This window comes from Paramisgurnus dabryanus, chromosome 6 (assembly GCF_030506205.2).
Source record: "Paramisgurnus dabryanus chromosome 6, PD_genome_1.1, whole genome shotgun sequence".
In the NCBI taxonomy this organism is placed as follows: domain Eukaryota; kingdom Metazoa; phylum Chordata; class Actinopteri; order Cypriniformes; family Cobitidae; genus Paramisgurnus; species Paramisgurnus dabryanus.
The window spans coordinates 37,520,884-37,542,017 of NC_133342.1; the positions used below are offsets into that span (position 1 = coordinate 37,520,884).

At 38.8% G+C, this 21,134-nt stretch overlaps 1 protein-coding gene across 1 annotated transcript in view; it reads left to right on the forward strand.

Annotated features, from left to right (window-relative positions):
* The window catches only part of LOC135767307 (polymeric immunoglobulin receptor-like), a 34,261-nt gene extending 15,649 nt beyond the window's left edge, over nt 1–18,612 (forward strand). The window contains exons 4-9 of the mRNA XM_065276947.1: nt 14,605–14,647; nt 14,782–14,879; nt 15,070–15,122; nt 15,343–15,426; nt 18,277–18,330; nt 18,423–18,612. Coding sequence (XP_065133019.1) covers nt 14,605–14,647; nt 14,782–14,879; nt 15,070–15,122; nt 15,343–15,426; nt 18,277–18,330 — 332 coding nt within the window. The 3' untranslated portion in view covers nt 18,423–18,612. The remainder of the gene's footprint in view (nt 1–14,604; nt 14,648–14,781; nt 14,880–15,069; nt 15,123–15,342; nt 15,427–18,276; nt 18,331–18,422) is intronic.
* Nucleotides 18,613–21,134: the final 2,522 nt, after the last annotated feature.

Genomic DNA, 21,134 nt, shown 5'->3' on the forward strand with positions numbered 1-21,134 from the left:
CAAGATGCTAGTGGCAAAACAACGTTGTTGGCAAACCACCATTTAGTGTGAAGCAACACTTAGGCTTCTGTATTTACACTAAATTGGAAACGATATTTTTTTTTAAATACAATGAAGCACAAGGCTTTAGAAAACAGTTCACTATTGCTTACTTATATACTGAGTATTTATTTTAATATAGTCAGTGGTGAACTAAAGTGTGAATTAAATAAGGTATGAAACGCCAGGGCTGAAAATAAGCCCCGCTCCGGCTACCAGCCACAAACAGCATAAAACATGCTTTTGCAAAAAATGCAGAAGGTGAAATGATTCTCATTAAAAATTAATGATATTGCAAAAAGTGCATAAAGTAAAAATATAAGATTATGACTTTGTAAGATATTGTGCATTATGTTTATCAGCCTGTTTGGAAACTATTGTTACAAGCAACTAAAGATGAGAGATGCAGGAAGCGAGAGGTGTTATTAATATCTAACACATTTTGAGTAGACAATGTAATGACAGATGACCTCCTTCAGTTCTGTCTTCTTTAGTTTCATTTTTTCATTTATAATTTTTATACACAAGTGATTCTGGTGAATTAACAACAAACTAATGAAAATCCACACTGACATGACGAAGACACTGAGAAATGAAACATCACAGATGTTTGGTATGCGGACAGTCAGTTTGAAGTTTATTCTGGTCATTCTTTGGTTATTACAGGCACAGTAGGTGTTTAATGTGATTAACTCATATGTGTTGTCGAAATTTTTCCTGTGGTGTGAGCTGCTATCAGTGCCAGTGCCAGCCGAGCGCTGATTGGGGGGGATAACATGAATGCATCTCATTTTCCCAGCTAGAAAGTACATATAGCTGTGGTACGTTCCTTAAGTTTAAAAGCGTTATAAACAAACATCTCTGTAATACAACCTCAAAAACTGCAGCAATAATGAGCAACGTACAGAGCTCTGAAAAATCGTACTATATACAACTACAAAGAAAATGCACACCTACATTAGCACAACACTGGAGCTCAGACCCAGAGGTAATGGCAGTTGCATTAGTTTCTTTTATTTTAATCCATCTTCGAATGTCAATGTTGAAATTAGTTTAAAAAAATACAACTTTGAAATCATGTAATGTTTGTAGCTTTCGTGTTTGCTTTCCATAGTGCAAGACATTTTACGTAATTTTATTAGGGTGGGGGAGCACGCTTAGTCAAGCGGTCCTGAAGTGCCAATGTCCTGCAGAGTTTAGCTCCATCTCTAAACAAGCACACCTGAACAACTAATCAAAGAGTTACCTGAAAACTACTGGTAGGCTCGGTTGTATCAGTGTTGGAGCTAAAATCTGCAGGACATCGGGACTCCAGGACCAACGTTGCCTATCCCTGCACTAGGCAAATGTGATTTTTAATAGCACATTTTATCATTAAAATCCCATTCAGCATTAATGGTGATCTGAGGGGGCGGGATAGTGCCGGTGAGGGGACGACATTTTATGCTTATTTTGTGTTGTAACAAACTGATTTGTAGTTAATGTGTTTAAAACTGTGTATCAAGGGTTTTTAGAGACCATATCAGCATTTTCTGCAGTAATTTGTATAAAGAATCAGCGCAAAACCGCCAGTGTTAAATTAAACCAGCAGGCACACAACGTCATTAGACATTGCAATTTGATGGAATATAGGTTCTGACGTAAGGTGACCACAATTCAATGTCAGGACAATGTCTAATGTAAACTTCAGTTTGATTTAGAATATGATGACACATGATGTTAATATTTTGTTGGTAGGAAGTCAGGCCACCAACAGCCACCAACACCCATAATGTCAAATCTTTATCTTTACATCTTTAACAACTTTACCAACATCTTCATACACTGATATTTTGGTTGGCTTTAAGTCATGTTTTTACGTAACCAAAACCCAATGCCCCCAAATGTCATAAGATTGACATCAAATCAACATCAACACTACTGTGGCTTCCTCTTCTGGCCACTAGAAGCTTTTCTCCACATTACCTCAGGACTCCATTACAGTGATTACTACCACACATGTTACTCATTACCTGGACTATTTAAACCCTATTCACACACAAACTCTTTGCAAAGTATCGTAAGTTAAAACATATCAAGTGTTTATTCCTGTTTACTATGTTTTCAGGTTTATGATCAGTGCCTGTGTTTTGGACTATTCTGAGCTTGTGTTTTTCCCTGTCATTTCTTGTGACCGTTGGGTGTCCAATTTGTCATTTTTGGTTTGAATAGGGTGGTCATGGGTCACAGCAGACTTCTTTCCGACATTACATCATGAAAGTGCGGACTAGTAAGACATGAGGTTTTTGGGTGGTTTTCATTTCACCACTGCAGATGCAATTTCTTCATTATTTCACTCCAAACTATGCTCTTACCCTATGATTTGGAGAACTTCAACATTTGAAAAATTTCAACATTTTCTTTTTAGCAGCATTTTTGCTAGTGTCTCCTTTCTCATTACCCAGGATACCCAAATGAACATGAATGCAATATTATTCCTTTCCCTGACTGGTGCTGTATCATTAAATAAAATATCATAAAGCAGGCCCTGATCATTTCATTTCAACTGTGCCTGTTTTAATGCTCGCAAGAGCAGATATAGAATCACTACATATTACATAAAATGTTTGGCACTGTTTTCTACAATCAATTCGTGCAAAGATGGCACAAAACTCTACAGCATGGATACTTAAATAGTCAGAAGTTCCTAGGCACAGTCACTCCTAAGCAAATGGTTATGACAGGAAAATCGGAGAACACAGGCTCAGCTTCCATTCCCATGACAGAAAGCTCTGGGTACTCGGGTTCATCATTGCTGGATTTGATTGTTGATAATTTTTCTTATTTGTCTTTATGCTATTTGAAAAGTTTTAATGTCCATCCATAAGCTTTTTATTTTTCAATCTATTTTATTAAAGTGCCGATCTTTTGACTGATTTTCCACAAGTTAAATAGGTGTATGAGTTCCATAAAACATGTTTCAGCAGTTGTTTGCTCGAACTAGCTTGTAGGAAAAGATTGTTACCCATCTCTAGTAGCCTCTGTTTCAGTGCATTTCAGATTATGCCGTTTTGAGGTGATCCTTACATATTTATAAGCTGCTGCTCCTTTGGCCACCCCACTACTAACGTCATGTGCGCATGCGCAATGGTATTGCGAGCAGTACAGACTGTATTATTGTTTTTATGTATTATTATTATAAACGAGTTATTTATGTATTGCCAACAGACAAATCCAGCAAAAAAGTATCACTAATAAGTACATTCCAGGAGAAGAAACTCATGACACACAATGATTCCAGAGTAAATTGTGATGTGATATACTGTAGCACTCTCAACAATACACTTGTTTTGCCCTGGACAACGCTAACATATTCCCATTTTCAAACATATTTACTCACAAATTACAGAAATTAAGACACAGCAGGGGATGTATACTGCTTGTGGACAGCATGCTAATTGCTAGAAGCTACCGGGAGGTCCGCTGTATCTTGGGAAAGTGATAGAGACTTGGGGGTACGTTAGGCTTGTCGAAAAAGCTGGGTCGGTAATGACCGGTCTTGGTTAGTTTGGCAAAACACTTTTAGTTTGGCAAAACACTATTACTTAGTAAGTTTTGTCGGAACAATGAGATTACACTTTAGTTTCCAGTAAACACATAAACACGTGTTAAAACTTTTTTTAAAGTAGGGCGGGAGTATAATACATAATATCCAAATAGCGCTGTTATTTCCGTGAGACATGATGACAATGTAGGATATCAACGATGATAACGGTAAGGTATGGAGTGTTTTTGCGAGTGACTGCTCTCTGTAGCTACCTGGTGGGTGGAGACCTGGGTAGTGGGCGGGAAAATTCAAACGGAATGTGACGACAAGGCTAGTTACATCACAACAGAGCTGATTTTGAAACATTCAGAAACCTGTATCTCACTAAAACAACATGGATCGATTTTTTCCAAGTTTGTAGGTGTGTGGAAGCACCAGAGACACAAAAGAACACCACAAAACCCAGAAAAAGTGAGTTTTTCATAATATAGGCACTTTAAGATACAAACAGAAAATACAGGGGCCGGCTGCATAAACTTCTAAGACTAGTCTTAAAAGTAAGTCATTAATTTTTTTCTTCAAGACTGATCATAACTGTTTTAAGTATGTTACATAGGAGGGTAGATTGGTCTCATTTAAATCCAAATAATAATCTTGATTAATCCTAACTAACTGCTAGTTAGTCAGAATCATTCTTAAGACGCAGTCTTAACATCACGGCTATGTTTATGCAAACGGCCACAGGAAATATGTACAAAAAAATTTCTTCTAAAGGCATTGTAAGTGTTTAGTGTGACCTCTCTTTGGTGCGAAAAATCATAAACAAAAATCTGTAAATACATCAATATTTTTTATTTCTTTTTTGGCGGGGGTGTCGGATGTTCTATATACAGTTCAAATTCACATTTTTGCATTTAAAAATACAACCATTTATATCAGTGTTCTTCACTCCCAACCCTGGAGAGCCGGTGCCCTGCAGAGTTTAGCTCCAACCTTAATCAAACACACCTGCAAGCTAATCAATTACTTCATGATCACTAGAAAATCACAGGTAGGTGTGTTTGATTAAGGTTGGAACTAAACTCTGCAGGGCACCAGCTCTCCAGGATTGGAAGTGAAGAATACTGATTTATATTTATTTTTTATCTTTGATTTATAAAGGAAAAACGCAAATGGACGAATGGACACAAAAGTACACGGACCTAACATACATTTAAAATGAAACTTTACATTTTAATTTTGTAACTTTTATTGCTTGGGAATGAACAAAAAGCCTTTTAATAAAAAAAAGTTTTCAAGTTTGCCTTTTATTTTTAATACTGGCAGTCTTGCCTTGAGATTGTATTGAAAATAACATTTCAAATCATCAATTGCATTTTATTTTTCAATTTGGCAGGAAAAATGCTTAAGCATCCTTATCACCTATTTTATTTTTCATTTTATTAATTAATTTAAAATTGGCTGAAATTAACTTATATCAGACATTGAAGATGCAGGGTTTTATATTCTGCTTTTTAGGTTGTTATAAACAAACAAAACAGCATTTAATTGTTTTAAAAGAGACTTAAAGTACTTCAATCCTTGACATGAATAATAAATATATCAAGATTTTTACAGAATATTTTGCATTATGTAGTGTGATTTTCTGTACAAAAACAGCTTTAGCTGGGTTGACAAATTCAGCATCATAAAAATAACCTTCCATCAATAGCGTACTGCAGGGGTTAAAAATATGAGCGTATACTTGGCCATTAACAATCACAGCGTGGCTGATCAGTGTTTCTACTGTCGATATGTATTGCCTTTTCATGCGGTGCACGAACGCGCAATGATCTCAGATAATTAAATCCTGTCAAACAAATCATCAACAGCAGGGGTGTTCAAAGAACCGAATAAGCGAGATCATAATTAGCGAGATCTGAAACTTCTTGGATGTCTCTTTTAATCTCAGATGTAGTAAGCGACTTACGAAGAATGGACCCCTGTGCCTAGAAGCAGTCATCTTGTCCGCTGACACTGTTGAGGCGGCCATCTTGTGAAGACGCTCGGATGTGTTGGCCATCTTGAAAACAGGCTCGAGTGTGAAAGACAGGGCTAGGCAGCATTGGCGTGGTGCACAGAGGCTCCTGCAACCGGCTTGGCTCCACAGCCTGCAGAGCATGGTGATTACTGCCCCCCCAAAATTTTTTAAGGGGAGGCATAATCCTCTCCTAAAAACTGCTGGATCTTGGTATGGCGAAGTCTTCTGTAATGTTCTGAGGCTTGAGAGAGTTTGGATCCAATTGCAGTTTATTTGAGGGACATTCCATAAACATAAATCCAGAAACAGGCATGGTCATACACATATGAATAATCCAACACTAGTAAGTGAGCAGAGAAGCCCTTACAAAAATTAACAATGGTTTTACTACAGTTAAACCAAAAAGCACGGTTAGTGTAGTACAACCATTGTTTTGCTGATAGTAATCAATACACCAAAAAACTATGGTTACTGCACTTTTACTACAATAAAACCATGTTAAATTTTTGTAAGGGAGGACACAGCAGGAATATAAAATACAGGGCAATGGCGAAAACATGGTTCACACTAAGAATTGCAGACAAAATGAATAAGAATTTGCAGTGAGTGATTGCGCTAACAGGGTATAAATAGGCTAGATAATGAATAAACAGGTAACAGGTGTGACAATGATTTGTCCAGAGTGGTGAATCATGGAAACTTAAGTCCTGAGGGCAAAGGCAGCAGAGACTCACAGAACGAGACACAACGGATATCATGACAACTACATTGTTACTTTTCTTTAAAGGACAAGTTCTGTATTTTACACTTAAAGCCCTGTTTTCAGATTGTTTATGGTTTTGACTGAAATTTCGACATTTGCGGCTGCCCTGAGAATTTTCGCGTGTTTGTGTTTCACCTCACACCTCTACAATGGGTTCAATGGTGCACTGGAAAAATCCTTCCTAAAATGCATTAAACTTTTGTTTACAAAGACATGAAACTCACCGAGTGGTCAGGGGTGTTCACTGATGTGCTCACACAAAAATTGCAGCAAAAGATGCTTTCCAACAGCTGTTTTAGCATTTGTTGTTAAATTTGTGGACCTATTTTTCCAAACGACTCACACCCGTATATTCTTCCGCTTAGAGCTTGAATAATAGACACTACAGCCCAGGTGGTGGCGCTAACCCGCCTTTGCAAATTGCAAGAATAGAAACAAAGTTCGCGGCGCAGAGTAATACCGTACCTCACAGGACATCTAATACAAGACAATGGAGTTGGCAAAAACTACGATAAAACCTGTTGGAATGCGTCTTTTGTGTGAGCATATCAGTGAACACCCCTTACCACTCGGTGAGTTTCACGTCTTTGTAAACGAAAGTTTAATGCATTTTAGGAAGGATTGTTCCAGTGCACCATTAAACCCATTGTAGAGGTGTGAGGTGAAACACAAACACCAGAAAATTCTTGGGGCAGCCGCATATGTCCAAATTTCAGTCAAAACCGTTCTATTTCATCATAAACAATCTGAAAACAGGGCTTTAAGTGTAAAATACCAAACTTGTTCTTTAATAATAAAGCACTCAGATCATGTACAATTTTTTATCTTTATTTTTATATTTGTACCTATATTTATTGCTAGAAAATAGGCAAAAATGTAAACAGAAAGGCATCTAAATCATTCAATCATCAATGTTTAAAAAACCTGTTTAGGTAAAATTGTAAGAATTTATTTGTTTAGGTGATGAGTGTTGAGTGTAGAGTGTGTTGAGTGTGTCCTACACTCATCACCTAGAAATCATAAACAAATCAACTCTTACAATTTTACCTAAACAGGTTTTTTAAACATTTTAGTAGCTTCTGCAGCTGATTCTGGTTACTGTGACATCTGAAATACTGAGAAACAAACACAGTCAGTATTACATTACATTTATATTACATTCATGCAACCTACAGTCCATTCAATGAACACTTTATATATCAGTATTTGTGTTGGCTGTTGATTTTTTTATGATTTCTAGTCAATTCTGTGATTCGTTTGTATGTTTCAACAGTTTGTATTTATGTTTAAGTCTAACAGAGCAATGAAATATGTTTAATTTCACTAACAGTGAGAAATAACATTCACATCTCAAACAAGAAAACAGACAAAGCCAGTGATGAAGTGAGTCTTTATTTGTTTATTTAGTAGATGTTTTAATCCAAAGAGACTTTAATCAAAAGTGATTCATCCTATAGACGATCACTTCAAAAGTAATGTAATAGTTACACAAGTGTCTGAAAATGTTTTATGTTTGACCGTAAAGTGAGAGACTGAAACAGATGTGTGTTTATTGACAGGACGACTCAGTAAAATTCATCCTCAGTGAATCCTGAATGTGATGTAGGGTGGCCATTCGTGCCAGTTCCGCCGGACACGTCCCGAACATGTTTTCGGGTTCGTTCTCCGGAAGTCGCGTTGGTCGACCGCATACGTCATCAAGGTTTAATATTTCGGGTTTAATTTCAGAAAAGCAACCGTTCCATTTCAAGGTAAGAATGAACTACATTGATTGTATGTCTTAAAAGAAATAAATCTTAATTTTCTAACCTATTTTAACTGAAATGTGAGAACCTCGATGACGTATGCGGTCGAGCAACGCGACTTCCGGAGACCGAACCCGAAAACATGTTCGGGACGTGTCCGGCGGAACTGGCACGAATGGCCACCATAATGTGATGTGATGTACAGTTCTGTGATTAAACTTCCCAAGACTGAAGCAGTAAGTCAATTCATAACAACAAACACAATAAATCTATGATCTCAGTTCAGTGCTTTAGTTTATGTTACAGTAACATTTGTGTTATTGTCAGTATGACTCTATATGATGTTTTATATTTTCAGTGTGGACCAGCAGATGTAGAGGAAAATGTGATCTACAGACCTACATGTGTTTAGGTGAGATGTTACTTTTGTGTTAATCACAATAGACACACAATGTTGTACACACTGTAAATACTGGAAAGATCATTTCTCATTTTATCACACAGGTGTCAGAGATGGGGACTCGAGTTTGAGACTCGGACTCGAGTGCGACTTAAGTCGCACACACAGTGACTTCAGACTCGACTTGAGACTCGACCCTCAAAGACTTCAGACTCGACTCGGACTAGAGCCGCGCGACTCGTGAACAATGTTTATTTTTAGGAAACGTCTGATGAGCTCGCTGTCATAGCTCCCTCCGTTACCTACAACCTGCCCACGACGTAACACGTGACGTATTTGCTCCGCGCGCGCGGCCGCGAACATACATGTCGACTGTACCTGCAGGCAGCTGCTGCTGTGGCATTCATCTGAAGCTATGGGTAGTGCTGTGACGGATCCGCGGTTCAGCTCGCATGCGATTTGCGGATTAATATGCAATTTAAATAGGGTAGGTTTATCATTAACGTGTTTCTAAGGCTTGCAATTGTTTAAATGGTTAAACAATTTAACCGCAAAAAGGGGCTCAAGTGAGCAGATTTCTGTACGCACATGCGGTTCAGTGTATCCGGTCCGGCTCCAGTCAGGTCCAGAGTTGCGCTACTTTGTGTCATACTGTACCTGCCGAACTGCGCGATTCCGATCGGCGTATGAAATCAAATTAATACTATAGCGGATCTAGAGTGACTGGGGAGCAGACTGCTGTGGCGCCACAAGAACCCACAGGCGAGTGACAACAAAGTACCGCGAGAGCGATTTCAGTTATCACATGGAGAAATCTGCTTTGAATCGCTCTCGCGGTACTTTGACATCACCAAGAGGTCTGCTTAGCGCCAAATGAACTCGAACCTGCAGTGTAGCTGCTCACGCGACACTGTAAACAAACAGGAATTGTCCATATGGAGAAGTGAACGAGTGGAGCAGTGCTTCAACATGAAATCCGAGAGTTAACAACGCACATGTGAGTAAACAACATTTAAATCATCAGTCCAGTTTAATAGATAAGGTTTCAAGTGCAATAAAATAAGCCCGTGATTATATCCTGATGGTTTTTAGCTGCCTTCAGCATGTTTGCTTGTGCTTCACAGTGTTAAACTTCCCTTCTCTGTGTTCATTTATATATCTACGTTCAAGATGTATATGATCTTAAACTTCTGTGAGGAAATTCATGTCTGCGTTGATGTTCAGTTCAGACTTGCAAATTAAATATCATTTTCTTCACTTTGGTTTGGGTGTCTAATATTAGGCTACACGATGGTCTTGTAATAATAAAAGTAAAAGCCTATTTTCATTTTTAGACAATGCTTGTATTATATGCAAAAAATAAGCTTTTTATATCAATGACTATGCAAATTAGAGTTAATTCATGGTCATCTTAAATGTGTATTAATTAAAAACATTTACACCATTAAATTACACATGGTAATGTTATCAATAGTTGTCAGATAATAGCTATTGAAAGAGTGGATATTTTTCTTCTTCAATGCGTGTGTTAGCCACGGATTGAAGATTGTAAACAGTTTATTTAATTTTAATTAACAGTTGAGTAAGTTTTGGCCCCGAGTTAGATGTTAATTAACACTAAACCAGTCTAAAAATCAGTCCAGTTTCCCCAGCTGTAAACCCATTGGCTGTTAAACTCTTTTTTTTTTTCTTATAATAAATTGACATGTTGATAACACATTCAGTTTATGTGTTTATGAGTACACTTTCAGAATGCTCTGTTACATGAAGATCCATACTGTATGCACCTGTGAGTGTGAGTGGTGCGTTGCGCTGGGACGAGTGTCATAAGGGTGAGAGGGAAAAATCACAGTATACTCACTACAAAAATCTAGACTACACCACTGACCTTACTTAATGTGCAACTTTGTTTTTTTTATAAATGTTTATAATTTCTTTTTGTTATTAGAGTTTTATTTGTTACAACGAGACTTGAGACTTGACTTGGACTCGAGCCCAGAGACTTCAGACTTGACTTGGACTCAAGCTCAAAGACTTCAGACTTGACTTGGACTCGAGGTCAAAGACTTCAGACTTGACTCGGACTCGAGCTCAGAGACTTGTGAACATCTCTGACAGGTGTTTAATCTGGATTAAATACCTTAACAAATATCAACACAGATGCATGAGCTTGCAAGTCACCAGCACAGATAAAGATGTTTTGAAAATATTTGACATTATTATTTAATTATTTTACACAACCGCCTCTAGATTTACTGTACAATACAGTTAAACTATTTGGGCTTGTTGTGTCCCTTAATGTGCTTAATAAAGCCCCCAACCTAAAAATTGCACTTTTATATGTAAATGTTCTATCAGAAAATGAGCCAGTGTGTGTGTTATTTGTGTAACCTCCTTTAAACTGCAGCAGTCACACAAAACAGGCTGTTGGGGATCCCCTATCAATGCATGTCACATTGATTACCCCCCTCTTGCATCCATCGAACTTGTGAGTTTTTGGAGAGTTTCTGCTTGGATTTCTTTGCAGGATGCCAGAATAGCCTGCCAGAGCTGCTTTTTTGATGCAAACTGCCTCCCACCCTCATAGATCTTTTGCTTGAGGATCCTCCAAAGGTTCTTAATAGGGTTGAGGTCAGGGGAGGATGGTGACCACACCATTAGTTTCTCTCCTTTTATGCCCATAGCAGCCAATGACACAGAGTTATTTTTGCAGCATAAGATGGTGGATTGTCATGCATGAAGATTATTTTGCTACGGAAGGTGTACGGTTCCTCTTTTTGTACCATGGAAGGAAGTGGTCAGTCAGAGACTTTATATACTTTGCTGAGGTCATTTTCACACCTTCAGGGACCCTAAAGGGGCCTACCAATTCTCTACCAACCAACCACCCACTACTCCATCCATCTAGACCATCCAGGGTTGCACGGCACTCATCAGTGAACAAGACTGTTCAGAAAATTAGTGTTCATGTATGTCTGGGACCACTGCAACCGTTTCTGCTTGTGAACATTGGTTAGGGGAGGCTGAATAGTAGGTTTATGCACAACTGCAAGCCTTTGGAGGATCCTACACCTTAAGGTTCGCAGGACTCCAGAGGCACCAGCCGCTTCAAATATCTGTTTTCTGCTTTGCAATGGCATTTTAGCTGCTGCTCTCTTAATACGATGAATTTGTCTGACAGAAACCTTCCTCATTCTGCCATTATCTGCACAAACCTGTCTGTACTCCGAATCAACCACAATTTCATTCACAGTACGATGATCACGCTTAAGTTTTTGTGAAATATCTAATGGTTTCAGACCTTGTCAAAGGCATTCCACTATTTGACGCTTTTCGGCAGCAGAGAGATCGTTTTTCTTTCCCATATCCCAAGTAATGTGTAGAAGATCCACAAAACTGTTGCCCTTTATATTCCATCTATGATGAGTTAAAACAAATGTTGTGATCTGACCCCAAAGTCACATGATCAGTGCATTCTGACAGCTTGCTAACCACTGCCTGTGACACAAAGTCGAAAGTGACAAAAGTAAAGAGACGTCGAAAAGACCAGAAAGAAAACATTGTCATCTTGATAAAAGATTATGGTTGTCTTGAAGATTATTTTAATTTTTCTTTGGCTCTTAACAGGCAAGTAATCTTGTTTTCATTTCATTTGTATTGCAAGACTTTTTTACTACATACTGTAGAGCCTATAGTATGAACATGAATGTTAAAGGGATAGTTTACCACAAAATAATATATAATTGTGTCAGTACTCACCCTCATGTAAAACCTGTATGTTTCTTTATTCTGGTGAACACAAAAGAAGATATTTTAATAATAGATGGTAAGTACGCAGTTGACAGGACCCTTTCACTTTCTGTACTTTGTTTTCCTACTATGGAAGTCGATGGGTATCATGTGTGATAACAATCATTTATCAAAATATCTTCTGTTGTTGTTAAACATAATTTTAAAAACTCATACAGGTTTTAAACAACATGAGGGTGTGTAAACGCTGACCGTAGTTTAATTTTTGGGTGAACTGTCCCTTTAAAGGCATAAATATATTACCATCCGGTCAACTGCAATGGCAAAAAAAAAACATGTAAAATAAATTAAGAATATTTTATGTTTAGGTGAAATCATAATAGTTATTCTCTTTGTACAGGTGATGAGTGTAGGACAGTAACTGTTCAGACTGGTGGATCTGTTATTATTCCATGTCATTATGAAAGTAAATACACCCAACACAAGAAATACTGGTGCTATCATCCATCAGGATGGTACAGTTTATGTTCTCCTCTGGCATATGCAAATGAAACCAAAGGAGACGTGTCAGTAATTGATCATCCTGATCAGAGTTTATTTACTGTCACTATGAGAGACCTGCAGCATCAAAACACTGGAGATTACTGGTGTGCTGTGGAAATTAAAGGATTTAACTATGATGTGACAGAGAAGTTTTATCTCAAAATCCAATCGGGTATGAGATTTATTTTACACTTAAACATCAGATTGCTTTTGTTTTTGATTAATGTCAATGAAAAATATCATCTGTCTGTGTGATGACAGCTCCTGATCTCTCTGTGAAGTCCAGCAGTGTAACTGTAGATGAAGGTGGTAATATCAGTGTTCAGTGTCTCTACACTTCTACATATAAGAATGAAACCAAACAGTGGTGCAGATATAAAGACAAGAGATGTTACACAGTGGGAAGATCTGACACATCCCAGAATGCATCAGTTGAGATCAGTGATGATGAGAGAGGATCTTTGACTGTGATGATGTCTGGACTGATGAAGAGTGATTCTGGCTGGTATTACTGTTCTGTAGAAGATCTACATGCTCCTGTTCAACTCACAGTCAATGGTAAAACTCATTCAGCTATCAACTTTTCCTGCTATAAAGAAAAAATATTTTTTAAATTTTCTTTATTATATCTGTGTTTAGTAGCTAAAGTCCCTGTAGAAGATATACTTGTTCCTGTTGAATTCACTGTTACAATGGGCTTGTTAAGTCTTGACGTAAAGCTATTTCCGGGTCTATTTTCCTCCTTGCTTCACATAAAACTACCACCTCAACAGTGTTCATGAGCACTATTTATTCATAACACACATTTAAGCTATTTAATAAACTTGTGGTTTATACTACATTCTCCAAGCTCACGGCATCCCAGACACAAACACTTAAACACTTCATTGAAGATTCATTACTTTCTGTCCATTTCAGTATGTAGATAAAGGTTGGGATTGTGATTGTTCTGTAGTTTTCCACAGCACTGTGAGTGTGTATTAATATAGTAAAGCGTTTGCTTAAGTCATATGATGAAGCCATTAGACAGGGAAGTTGTGGTTTGCGGCGTACGTCTTAACAAGTCAATAGGAAGAAGAGTTAATACAGTCTTGATGCATACAAATGTTTTAAATCTTGTTGGAATATAATGATAACTGTAATAGCAAAATGTTCTCTTCAAAATGCCCATTCATTTTTTTTTATCATTTTTTGGGCCATTTTTTTGCCTTTATTGATAGACAGTAGTTTGAGAGACAACAGGAAAGTAGAGGGTGGAGAGAGGGGTATGGGATTGGCAAAGGACCTCGAGCCAGGATTCGAACTCGGGTTGCCGAAAGTGCCATATGTCGGAGCGCTGCCCATTACACCATCGGCTCTGACTCCCATTCATTTTTTTCCACATAGACTTTTGGATTATCGCAAAAATAAGCTCAGTTTTAACAACATTTTATGACACTTACACGTTTTGTCCAACAAGTTAATCTTTACAGATAAAAACAACTTTATGATTTTTGAAGTATAAATGCATTAAAAATTACATTAAAAAATTCATAAAAGTTGTGTTTATCAAAAGATGATCTTTTTGGGCAAAACGTGCCTCTTGCCTATGCTTTTAGTTTAGTTATTTATTAAAGTCTTTCATTAAAAGCTGTTTGGACTTGGTTCTGTCATCCCCACACATGAGCTTATTTTTGCAATAATTTAAGAGTCTGAAAAGTGAACGGGCTTTTAGCGAGAGAAAGAGTGTAATACTAACTTCTTGGGGTTGGTCTACAAAAATACATCATCCCTGCAGCACTCTATTAATAACTTAATGTCTGCATTTCTGTTTGACAGCAGTGACTACAGACAGCAACTCAACAAGACACATGAAAGACATGTTAGTCTATTGTAAAAATTTCATATACTGTCTATCTGTCTGTCTCCTGTCCTATCTTGTACTTTAATAAACATATGTTTATTTTATTTCATTATATTTATGCTAACATGAAGCATTGTTATTTATCATGAAAGCCCATATGATAATCTGAAGATGTGGCCTCTACTCATTGTTCTCCTTCTGCTGCTGATTCTGGTTACTGTGACATCTGTAATACTGAGAAACAAACACAGTCAGTATTACATTAAATTTATATTACTTTTATATTACTTACATTGCATTCATTGTACACTTTATATCAGTATTTGTGTTTGCTGGAGTTGATTTTTAATGATTTCAAGTTAATTATGTGATTTTTATGTTTCAACAGTTTCATGTTTAAGTATAACAGAGCAATGAAATATGTTACCTTTCACAAACAGGGAGAAAGAACAATCACATCTCAAAAGAGAAAACAGACAAAGTCAGTGATGAAGTGAGTATTTATTTCTGTGTACATTTGTTCACTTAGCAGATGTTTTAATCCAGAGTGATTTCAGTTTTGAGGAATGTAACACAAGAGATTTATCCTATATAAAGACAATCACATCATAAGTGATGCATAGTTACACAAGTGGAAAAGTTTAATGCGTGACAGTAAAAGTGTATTAATGACTTAAAGTGAGAGACTGAAACAGATGTGTGTTTATTTACAGGATGACTCGGTTATTTCATCCTCAGTGAATCCTGAATGTGATGTGACGTACAGTTCTGTGATTAATCTTCCCAAGACTGAAGCAGTAAGTGAATTCATAACCACAAACACAATGAATCTCTGATCTCAGTACAGTGTTTTAGTTTATCTTACAGTAACATTTGTGTTATTGTCAGTATGAATCTATATGAGTGGCCTCCAATGGTGCCTGCATGCAGCAGGTTGCCCGCACAGAGTCCGCACAGTTGCCCGCCAAAATTATTATATTAAAGTGCCAGACAGATCCAATATCGAAAATGACCTGTATACGAAGCATGCTGAAGTTAAACTACTGTTTGCTGTTGAGCTGTGGCCCAGTTAGCTTACATGCCTGCTTACATGAGTTTAAAAATTTTAGTGTCTGTCTTTGTTTTTATTACTTGGATTAAAGATGAATTATGTGTATTATTGATTGTTTTCAAACTCTAGGGGTGGTTTCCCGGTCAAGGATTAGCTTAAGCCAGGACTAGGTCTTTGTTCAATTAGGAAATGTAACTAGTTTAACAAACATGCCTTACTAAAAACATTACTTCTGTGCATTTTGAAGCAAAACAAAAGGCACTGATATATTTTAAGATACGTGTGCTCCGAGTTAAGACAGATTGCTGTGCAAAGCGAGTGGCCTCACTCAACACACTTCACATCACTCAGTCTGTCCCCCTCGCTCTGCTGCTCGTGTGTAACGGTGCATATTGTGAGCGGGGTTGAACGTTGTGCATTGAGTTTCGAGACGGATCGCTCCTCGGGGCGAGGGCCCACACTCAAAGTTATCCAGTTCCCTTTCTCTCTGCCACGTGTGTGTGACGGGCACATTGAGGGTAGGGCTGAGCGCTGTGTTCTGAGTTTCCTCCATCAGAGCTGTATATTGCTATGTACATATATTGGTCTCTGTCGGCACATAGTGGAATGAGGACATGTTGCAGAGGAAATATGTGTCATCAATATCCAGGGCACTGAAATATATTGTGCTTGAGTCGGTCGTTTGCTGCCCCTCAGCGGCCATTGGACACAACATGTGAGAGCCTAAGCATAGCCAACACAGATTAAACAAATGGAGGACGTGAAGGGGTGCGATGTGTGTCGTGGCCCCATCACTGTTCATACGAAGAGCAATAAATGCAGCCTGAGTCACAGGCACAAGTATTACTTTCTATACTTAGCTGAGACCCAAGCTACAACAGCAGACCCCTGTGTACATAGGACGCTATGCAAAACATCTGGCCGAAATGCTCGCCAAGTGTAGCCGTGCCCAAGGCAGGAGACGTGGTAAGCCTGAGGAGAGCATGTGCTATGCTAGGCCAGTCGTTGTGCTGAAGGAGCAGTCTGTTCAAGTGCGTTAAATTACAAGGCTGAAGCGCGCTATATGATCATACAAGACAAACACATATGAGAGGGTCCCGATTATTGTGTGAAACTGTACTGTGCACACTGTGGCATATTCTGGACTGTGTTGGTGGGAAAAGGACACCTTGTGTCTGTCCTGCACCCACAACCTCTGAATACCCCGGGGGGGGCAAATGGGCACCTAAGCACTTTGTGGGATATCCTGGGTCTGTGCATGATTTCAAGGTCCTGTGTATGCTGGCAGCCTTTTTCCATGGAGTGAATTTTGTCTCAAATTTAAACAAACAATTCCAGTAATTCTGGAGTTAAGGCAGACTGAATCTTTGAACGGCTTTGCATGAATTGTTTGGAGAAATTTAAAAAATGACAGTGTTTTTTTTACGTTGCATGCATTTAAACCACCTTTACAATATTAGGGAGCCTAGAAGTCCTGACTGGCACTTTAATAGCTTTAATTTGAATATTTATTTATTATTATTTTTTTATATTAGCTTGTTCCTTTTATGTATGTTAAAGGATTGGTCCATTTTCTTAAAAACAATCCAGATAATTTACTCACCACCATGTCATCCAAAATGTTGATGTCTTTCTTTGTTGAAAAAAACTGTTAAGTGTTGAGTTAACTGTTAAGTGATGGGCTCTATTACAGTCCATTAAAATGAGAAAAATCCTGGAATGTTTTCCTCAAAAAACATAATTTCTTCTTTATTGAACAGAGTTTCAAAGGACTATAAAGGATCCCAAACGAAGCATAAGGGTCTTATCTAGCGAAACGATTGTCACTTTTGACAAGAAGAATAAAAAATATGCACTTTTAAACCACAACTTCTCATCTATCTCCGGTCCTGAAACCGCCAGCGCGCGACCTCACCTTAATTCGTATTGACGTAGAGAGGTCACGTGTTACATATATGAAACGCACATCTGCGGACCATTTTAAACAAAAAACTGACACAAAGACATTAATTTGTATCATTCCACATACAACAACGTCGGAACGGTCCTCTTTCTCACACTTGTAAACACTGGGGCGTAGTTTCGCGTTCGTCCTCTGTGACCTTTTGACGTGATGAGTTCGCGGTGGCGCATCACAGGACCGGACCTAGATGAGAAGTTGTGGTTTAAAAGTGTACATTTTTTATTTTTCTTGTAAAAAATGACAATCGTTTCGCTAGATAAGACCCTTATGCCTCGTTTGGGATCGTTTAGAGTCCTTTGAAACTCCATTGAAAAAAACTGTTAAGTGTTGAGTTAAGTGTTGGGTTCTATTAAAGTCCATTAAAATGAGAAAACAAAAAAAATAATTTCTTCTCGACTGAACAAAGAAAGACATCAACATTTTGGATGACATGTTGGTGAGTAAATTATCTGGATTTTTTTTTATAAAATGGACTAATCCTTTAACATTGTAAGCAATAATAAAACATAAATAAGTAAAACCAAAAAGTTCTGAGTAGACTACATAGTGAGTAGACTGTTTTATCCATTGTGGTAGCCCATTCTCATGACAAGGTTGTAGACCCCTGCTCTCTATGATGTATTATATTTTCAGTGTGGACCAGCTGACGTAGAGGACAATGTGATCTACAGCTCTGTACACATATAGGTGAGATGATACTGTTGTGTTAATCACAATAGACACACAATGTTGTACACACTGTAAATACTGGAAAGATAATTTCTCATTTTATCAAACAGGTGTTTGGTATGAATTAAATACCTGAACAAAAATGAACACAGAAACAAGAGCATGGAAAACAGAACCACAGATAAAGTTGTTTTGAAAATATGACATTATGAAATTATTTTATTATTTGACTGCCTCTAGATTTACTGTACAATACAGTCTAAATTTTGTTTATTTGTTTTGCATGTGCAAAAAAGTGTGTGCCTTAATGTTTCATAATTAAATATACTGTGATTATATTTAATTAATATGCATTTAATGTGTTTAATAAATATTATTTAATAACAAGCATGCTGTTGTTTGTAAATAATGGTAGGTTGTGATGTGTTTTGTCATGCACGGTGTACACAGGTAAGATCCAAATGCAGGTTTATTGTGAGAAATCCACAACAGGCAAGGGTCAACAACCAGGTAAACAGTCACATCAAAGCAATCCAAATCAGTATCCAAATCCAGGCATAGGTCAGGGCAGGCAGCAAACAATCATAAGTTGTATACATGCAAGGGTCAAAAACAACGCAAGATATGGAACAGAATGACTGGTAAACAGAGTAAAGCTTAGTAATGCAAACAGTGTAAACAAGACTTGCGTTGCGAAAACTGTTTGCGTGTGAGCATGGTTAAATAGTCCAGATAGTTTGCAAACAGGAAACAGGTGTGATGCTGATCAGGCTAGTGCAAAGAATGATGGGTAATGGAGTCCTGAGGCAGATATGTAAATGAAACCTCTGAAGGCCTGCAGAGGGAGCCATGAAAGCAATCATTACATGTTTGCTTTTAAGTGTAAAAGTGAAATTTCAAAAGAAACCTCAAAAGACAAAACTTGCTTCTGATTTGACCACCAGCCATTAGATTGTTCTATCAAACTCCTCCCAGGCACTTCTCCGCCTAAAGGTAGACTCTTTTATTTGTCTGGTCCTGAGAGAGAGGCTATGGACCGTTACATTAATGATGCCCTACGTGCCGGACTCATCCGTCCCTCCACCTCTCAGCAGGGGCGGGGTTTTTCTTTGTTAAGAAGAAGGACGGCTCCCTCCGTCCTTGTATTGATTATAGGGGCTAGAATTACATTACTGTTAAGAATAGGTACCCTCTTCCTTTAATGTCTTCAGCTTTTGAGGTTTTGCAGGGAGCGCAGTTTTTCACCAAATTAGATCTGCGCAATGCCTATCATTTGCTGCGCATAAGAGAGGGCGACGAGTGGAAGACAGCATTTAACACCCCTACTGGACACTTTGAGTACTGCGTTCTCCCGTTCGGGCTCACAAATGCTCCCTCTGTCTTCCAAACTCTGGTTAATGATGTGCTGAGAGACATGATTAACAAGTTTGTCTTTGTGTACATAGATGATATTCTCATCTTTTCTCCCTCTATGCAGGAACACACTCAGCATGTCCGCCGAGTTTTATACTGGCTGTTAGAGAACAAACTTTATGTGAAGGCGGAGAAGTGCGAGTTTCATAAGAGGTCGGTTTCGTTCCTGGGTTTTGTGGTTGCTGCGTGTGAGATTTGTCCTGATCCAGCCAAGGTCAGAGCGGTGGCCGAGTGGCCTGTTCCCAACTCCCGTAAGGCACTACTTCGTTTCTTGGGGTTCGCCAATTTTTACCAGTGATTCATCAGAAACTTTGGTCAGATTGCTCAACCCCTTACGGCTCTCACCTCCACTAAGGAGAGGTTTGTCTGGGGTAAGGAGGCTCAGGAGGCCTTTGATAATTTAAAGTCCTGGTTTATCACTGCTCCTGTTCTTTCTATTGCAGATCCTACCTCTCAATTCATTGATGAGGTGGATGCATCGGATGTCGGGGTTGGTGCCGTTCTATCTCAGCGATCTTCTAAGGATGGCAAGGTGCACCCTTGCGCTTTTTTCTCACACCGGCTTAACCCAGCAGAGCGAAACTACGACATAGGGAATCGGGAGCTACTGGCCATCAGACTGGCTTTGGGTGAGTGGCGTCAATGGCTGGAGGGGACCTCGGAACCCTTCCTGGTTTGGACGGATCACAAAAACCTAGAATATATCCAGTCAGCCAGGAGGTTAACATCTCGTCAAGCGCTCTTCTTTGACAGATTTAACTTCATCCTCTCATACCGGCCGGGTTATAAAAACACCACACCCGATGCCCTCTCTCGCTTGTTCGAGGTCTCCGGTTCCGAAAGGGACGAAACCATCCTCCCGGAGGGGCGGATGGTGGGTGCCCTGCGCTGGGGAATCGAACAGCGAGTGAGGGAGGCCGGAAGGAGGGGGAAGTGCCAGAAGGGTGCCCGGCGGGTCGACTTTGGGTTCCGGAATCGCTCCGTTCTGAGGTCATCCGGTGGAGCCACGAGTCCAGGTTGATTTGTCATCCCGGGGTTCAGAGATCGCTGGCTGCCGTCCGTCAGCGGATTTGGTGGCCCTCTATGGGTCCCGAGGTCAGACAGTTTGTGTTAGCCTGTCAGGTTTGTGCCTGTAATAAGGTCTCTCATCAAGCCCCGGTTGGTCTGCTTAAAGCTTTATCTGTCCCTTCCCGTCCTTGGTCTCATATAGCCATTGATTTTGTTACCAATTTACCTAGTTCTAGAGGTAACACTGTTATTTTGACCATTGTCGACCGCTTCTCTAAAGCGGCGCATTTTGTCCCTCTGCTCAAGCTCCCCTCTGCCAAGGAAACGGCTCAGATTATGATAGAACACGTCTTTCGCTTACATGGTCTGCCTTCTGACATAGTTTCTGATAGGGGTCCTCA